Raw genomic sequence first — 7,081 nt, 5'->3', positions numbered from 1 at the left:
GTCGAACGGCCTCGTCGAATTCATCGAGCACAGACACAAATCCGCAAATGGAGGCCAGGGCCACGCCGGGGCTCATGGCGACCGTGCACGTCAAAAGCGAAACAGAGGCGCATGCACGATACGGGAGCCCTCGATGGCGCGTGATTCCCGGGCCGGGTCCATCCCGGGAAGGTTTTTATTTTTGGAGTGTCACTTCCAGATCGGGCAGATGAACTCCGTCAGATCCCGCACAGACCCGGAGACTTTAGCTTCTCCGCTTTGGGCTTCGTATCTCCGCGTTGCGTTGCGTTGCGTTTCCTCACTTCTTCTACCTTTTAGATCATCTCACCCTCCTGAGATACACACACACACAAACACACACGCTCACGCACACAAACACAAACACACGGCAGCGCTCTCCGGGTGTGACGTCACGTAACACATTCACCATGGCGGGTAGACTCCGATTCAGCCAATGCGCAAGCTCCCTTTGGACTCGCCGGCCAGTTTTTTCATGGTGCAGCGGACACGCCACCCACCTCCCCCACCGCAGCCCCCGGTTTGAAAATCATATTAAATAATCAGCGCCGGAAATAAAAGTTAACGTGTTTTTTTTTCTTTTTAGTTGATTTGGGTACTAATGCACGTGGTTTTACCGACTGGAGCCACCATGAGTTGTCCACATGCTTCGGCAGACGTTGACTAGCTCTAAACTTATCAATACAGCGAACTGATAGGCTCATCAATATGGCTATGGACAGTTGAACCGGAGTCTTTGTTGGTTTTGTCTCGCCATTGATTTGAACACAAGGCGCTCCCACCCTCGTCGCCTCCGAGTGGAGAAAACACGTGTTAAAAAAAACGAGTAATGCGCCTACACCTCTAATAATATGATACAAATAAGAGCAGGTTTTCATCTGGATGTGACAATAGTATCAAAAATGGCCTTGTTTCAAAATATTTAAAAAGCTAACAAGTCTGCAATGAATCGATTGACTTTCGGAGTTGCCTTTAATATGGCGTCGTCGAACAGCTTAGAGGTAATTTGCACTATCCTTATAAACTGGGTAAATTACATGTGTGGTACGAAAGTAGCCTAAATTAAAAATCATACCGGTACTACCAATGAATATTCCACTAGAAAAAGGTGTGCACAAATCGCACCTTTGTGCACAAATAATTCACCACACTCGACCTGTTTTTGAGTGGAGGCATGAGGGAGCCCAACTTCAGGGCCACGGGGTTCAATAGATTTTTTAAAAAAAAACAAATAAAAAAAAACTTCGCTGTGTTGTGCAAAACGGCCGAGTTAGTGTTTACATGAGCACCACCTATCACAATACTCATAACTCGGGGGAAAAAACCACCAAGGAAGAATGGTCTTTCCTGTTGTCCCTTTCCAGCCGACATGACGATAAGCACGAGGGAGGGGGGTTGGACTCCGTTGGGGTTAGCCACGCCGCCAGTTATAACGCGTCTACGAACATTTTTGAGATCTGGGATTTTAATCGGGTACGGGTATTTTACAGACGCATTTTCGAAACGGCCCATTTCCACGTGTTTGTATTTTATTTAGCAATCCACTTCCAAGACGTGATACGTGACGTTTAATAAACGTGCTCACTGGAGGATCCCCCCCCCCCCAAACACACACACACACACACGCACACAAAAGCAAGCGTGTTCGAGTTGCAGACGAGCCCAGGCTGTACTGAGCGCTGATAGGCTGGGGAACCAACCGCTGTTCAAAACCGATAAAAAAAAAAATCATCAAATCGTGTTGATACCCGCTGGGTAATCCATGCAGTGGAGACAAACTGTGAAAAGTAAAACTCGAAAAAATTGTTTTAAGCCAAGTGACGAGGTTTAACCAGGACTCCCCAACGATGTAGGAAGAGGGGTTAACAAAGATGAAGGAAACCCTACCACGTCCACACGTGAGGGGTGGGGGTGGGGCGGAGAAACGCGTGCGTTTCCGAAATAGCTTCAAATGTAGTCTTATCGTTTTCTGAAGCCGGAAATCGATTAAAAACATACTCGGTTGTTATTATTATACTTGGTATCGACTCATGTTTTACGTTCAAAAAGCCTTACTACGGCCGCATTCCGCTGGGTTAACCTCGCATGGCGATTTGGCTTGCAAGCAGCTTCGGTTTTCCGTAGATAGCATCAAATCTCACGCGATTTTCCCGTTTTTTATTCCAAGTTGACCAACGATGGTGCAACCACGCACCGTGAGCGTTTATCCAGTATATAAGTGGTGACATTAAGTGTCTGAGAAAAAAATACATCTCAAAGATTATGTGACAGAAAAAAAGGTTGTTGTTTTCAAGACCTGCATTGACTTCATGAAAGTTAAAAACAGAAGATTGCACTTAGGGTAAGTGTTTTGACCTGTTTATTTGATTGAGAAAATGTAAAAAAAAAAAAAAAAAACAAACAAAAACCTTTCATACCGTTCACCATAACACATGCAACTACACAAATCTCCTTCATTCAGATATGGGGTCGACAGAGGTTCGGTAAACATCCCAGTGCCAGCAAAGGTTAACCTTACTAAACATAAACTAATCACAACCAAAAGACGTTATTAACCTTCACCGTGGCCCTGTAAAACAAATTCAATGCCATTTACGATAGAAGTTGACCCAGCTGTTAAAGTCAGGTTATAGCCTATCTATCAAGCCCTTCTTGTGTCTGGGAAAACATTAGCAACATCATTGCTTGGGCACCTTATTCTGTTGTTTCTGTTTGCTAGCACAACAATAATGTAAAAATTGTGTGGGTGCAAGTGATTATGAGCAAATTATGAGCGCTCTCTCTCTCTCTCTCTCTCTCTCTCTCTCTCTCTCTCTCTCTCTCTCTCTCTCTCTCTCTCTCTCTCTCTCTCTCTCAATGAAAATCTTCTCTTACTCGTGAAGATCATGCAATCTGCTGCATGTCAAATCTCAGGATTCTATCTTTTTGGGGGGGGTCTCCATGTTAAAAGAGACATTTCAGAAAAAAAAGTGTTTCTATTGACTGGACTGGGCTGGGTTCCAAATCAATGGTTGCATTATCACAGCACACTGTAAGCTAGCTTTGTTAGCCTGGACGGACCCTGGAGTCTTATGATTGACTGAGATCAATAGAATAAATGTGTTGTCCACACCTGCAAAAGGCGATTTTGTCAAACAAACAGAAATACTATTATCTATACACAAACAGGCAATCGTGCACAAGTGTATAAAGATACGGGAAATGTGAGAGGGTTACGGTTCAAGTTAGTTTGTATTGTGATCCAAGGGTGGCTGACTGTCTACGTCTGAGAGAGAGAGAGAGAGAGAGAGAGAGAGAGAGAGAGAGAGAGAGAGAGAGAGAGAGAGAGAGAGAGAGAGAGAGAGAGAGAGAGAGAGACAGACAGACAGACAGACAGACAGACAGACAGACAGACAGACAGACAGACAGAGAGAGAGACAGAGAGAGAGAAGGATGGGAGGGGGCTAGACGAGGAAAATTGCTCCTTGGCTCAAGTTATTGTCATATAAGTACAGGTTGTGAGCAGATGAGTATGGTGTCTGTGAACAAGAGCCCAATGCTTATCTCAATGCTGTATAATTGTGAAATACTATATAAATACTGTTGTATGTATCCAGGAAATACCTGTTTGTTTGGTATTGGGATACACAGCCAGTAAGAAAGGGATTTACTTGGGCTTTAACGTGGATTTATTCTGAATTAGATCAAGATTTTACCACTATTTCTTATACTCCGGGGCTGTGTCGGACCAGCTCGGTGTCTGAGGACTAAATGAAAACATTTCTTTCTTCAGTTTGTCATTCGGTAAAGCCATTTTGTTTGGGGATCAATTTGACGCATATTTCACTTTAGAGTTTAGAATGGAAAAAAAATTCAACCAAAACTGAAATATAGGGCGTCCGGGTAGCGTAGCGGTCTATTCCGTTGCCTACCAACACGGGGATCACCAGTTTGAGTCCCCGTGTTACCCCTGGCTTGGTTGGGCGTCCCTACAGTCACAATTGGCAGTGTCTGTGGGTGGGAAGCCGGATGTGGGTATGTGTCCTGGTCGCTGCACTAGCGCCTCCTCTGGTCGGTCGGGGCGCCTGTTCGGGGGGGAGGGGGAACTGGGGGGAATAGCGTGATGCGCCCACGCGCTACGTCTCCCTGGTGAAACTCCTCACTGTCAGGTGAAAAGAAGAGGCTGGCGACTCCACATGTATCAGAGGAGGCATGTGGTAGTCTGCAGCTCTCCCCGAATCGGCAGAGGAGGTGGAGCAACAACCAGGACGGCTCAGAAAAATAAGGTAATTGGCCAAGTGCAACTTGGAGAAAAAGGGAGGAAAAAAAACTAACTGAAATATAATTGATTCAGAAAATCATCAAAACTCACCCAAGAACCACTCTTGCACTGATGTTTTTTTTCTTACGTTTTTTTATTCTGGTTGTAAATAGGTTAATGTAAAGTGCCTTGCTGAGTACTGGAAATTGAGGCGAGGGCAACACTAGTTAAAAAAAATACTTAACTTAAAATGACAGATACAGTTTCACTCTGGTAACGTTTAGAAAGACAATCATTACAGTACATTTTCACTCCGTGTAAGATGTAATTATAAAAAAATACATTATGATATTTTCTCTGGAATATCTTTTAGCCGGATGTTTTTTGCCTACGCACCATCTGTATGTGACACATGTCTGTCCACACGTGTGGACCATCAAACTCGTAGGTGTGGACCACACCCACGAGTTTGATTAGTCTGTTTATCACACAAATGAAACTGAAGTGATCAACGCTGTCAAAAGTCATTTTTTCTTGACCGGTTTCTGTCTGATGGCAAGTACATTGCTCAGGGAAAAAAGAAAATCTGTGGTCTTGCCAAATTATCTAAAATGTCTTTGACGGTCAGTTTAGCTGGGCAATAATTTAATATAATTGTTTATCGTATTTGATTGGTATTGTATATGGATGAAATGCGGTTACTATCATATTGTAATGTACAATTCTGTTGCCTTTTATTAATGCTAACGAGAATCTGTTACCTAAAATTTCTCACAAAATGAAATCTGAAATGTTTAAGGGAGTAGTATTTGAAAACTAGTGTTGATTTGATACTATACATTTTCAAACAGTTTAAAGTGACAAACCTCAGTTGGACTCGTAAACATGGTATGTTTGGGGCGTCCGGGTGGTGTGGTGGTCTGTTCCATTGCCTACCAACACGGGGATCTCCGGTTCGAATCCCCGTGTAACCTCTGGCTTGGTTGGGCGTCCCTGCAGACACAATTGGCCGTGTCTGCGGGTGGGAAGCTGGATGTGGGTATGTGTCCTGGTCGCAGTACTAGCACCTCCTCTGGTCGGTCGGGGCGCCTGTTCAGGAGGGAGGGGGTACTGGGGGGAAGAACGGGATCCTCCCACATGCTACGTCATCCTGGCGAAACTCCGCACTGTCAGGTGAAAAGCAGCAGCTGGCGACTCCACATGTATTGGAGGAGGCATGCAGTATTCTGCAGCCCTCCCTGGACCGACAGAGGGGGTGGAGCAGAGATCGGGACGGCGCAGAAGAATGGGGGTAATTGGCCGGATGCAATTGGGGAGAAAAAGGGGGGCAAATTTAAAAAAGAAAATTGCATTGTATGTTATTTCTGCTTTGCTGTGGCTTAATGTAACAAGTAGGCTCGGAAGAGTGAGGTAATTAGCCGGATACAATTGGGGAGAAAAAAAAGGGAAAAAAAACATGGTATGTTTAGCACATAGAAACAGATATATATATATCGATAGTATGTAAAATTCTCTTTGACCATCACGATAATATTTTCCATATCTCCCAGCAACACTTGAAAGTCTAACACGGGAGATTGGCCTGAAGAAAAGTTCAAAAAAAAGTTTGAAATCACTTCTTCAGAATCTTCTTGAAAAAGTTTAAGTTGTTCCCCATCCCATACACATAAGGACTGATTGTTGTATAGGATGAAATCATACACAATTCTAATTGATACCATTGGGGGAAGTTATAGGGACTGAGACCAAGATGGAGGATCAAATAGAAAGCCCCGTCTACCGCGAACACCCCCATGGCTGCCAGAATGGCAACTGTACTCCGCTGCAACTTCAGCCCCATGTACTTCTTGCTGGACTGTCCTGACTTGCTCACACCCAGCACTGGTGTTATAATCCTCTTGTGAAACAAAAGAACCTTTATCATGAAGCAACTCGTCACACTGATAATGAACAGAGGCAGCAGGATGCAGATCACAATGAACAGGTGTTTGTAATAGTGGTTGAGAAATGGACAATTGTTACTATAGCACTGAAAGAAGTCCGGGGGGCATCCAACGCTGTGGTCTGTAAAGTTCTCTAGATGGCCGTGAAACTTAATGGCATAAGTCGGGGCACTCAGGAGTATTGCAAGGATTGCACAAATGCCACTCACCATCCAGGCTGACCTGATGTTGTCGAGGAAGATGGGAAGGCTGACCCTCCTTTCGGCATCTTTCAGCTTCTGATAGCGGAAAATGCTGATTAGGACTGTGAAGAGTGTGCTGGCTGTTTCACCTAACACAGTCAGGAACTTCAGCATCCGACACAACCAAGTGTCGAAGCTGATAATGCTCTGAAACATGGCGATATCATAGAGATCCACAATGATGATCTCCTCCAAGTTGAACGCAGCGAGTCCCAGGAGGAACACCTCGAAGGACTTCATGCGGGAAAACCTGGCCTGAATGATGGATAAGATGAGAAATACATTACCTATAATTCCTGTAAGAGAGATGAAGATCATTAAACTCAGGAACCCTAGAGAAAAGCCAACCATTTTTGGGATGAAAGCTGGAGTACACAGGACACTCTGTGAAAGATCCGTTGTCTTCACAGCAATGGGCAGAGGTATAACTTTCAACACATCTGGTGATTGTCCGTGAGTGCTTGTAGCTGTGTGGTTGAATGGGAGATGCTAGTCTGTTGTATCTCCCTATTTTTCTGCCTCACTGACTTGACACCCCCTGTTGGCATGTCCTCAAAGGTGGCATGAATCTAGATTGGTGATTCACTTTGCTCATTAGGGAAAGGAAAACAGAGGAAGCTGGAAACACGGAGGTGTGG

At 44.5% G+C, this 7,081-nt stretch overlaps 1 protein-coding gene across 1 annotated transcript; it reads right to left on the bottom strand.

Moving 5' to 3' along the window:
- Positions 1 to 5,870: 5,870 nt before the first annotated feature.
- Positions 5,871 to 6,794, bottom strand: LOC130124837 (C5a anaphylatoxin chemotactic receptor 1). The gene has a single exon (XM_056294185.1). The coding sequence runs from the start codon at positions 6,792 to 6,794 to the stop codon at positions 5,871 to 5,873; it is 924 nt and encodes a 307-aa protein (XP_056150160.1).
- Positions 6,795 to 7,081: the final 287 nt, after the last annotated feature.

The sequence above is a fragment of the Lampris incognitus genome, chromosome 15 (genome assembly GCF_029633865.1).
Source record: "Lampris incognitus isolate fLamInc1 chromosome 15, fLamInc1.hap2, whole genome shotgun sequence".
NCBI classification, from domain to species: Eukaryota; Metazoa; Chordata; class Actinopteri; order Lampriformes; family Lampridae; genus Lampris; species Lampris incognitus.
The sequence above is the reverse complement of the archived record's forward strand: the minus strand, read 5'-3'. Positions and strand labels throughout refer to the sequence as shown.

What these genes read in the sequence shown, in the direction of transcription:
- LOC130124837 (XM_056294185.1), bottom strand. Translation starts at nt 6,794, where the DNA reads ATGGTTGGCTTTTCTCTAGGGTTCCTGAGTTTAATGATCTTCATCTCT.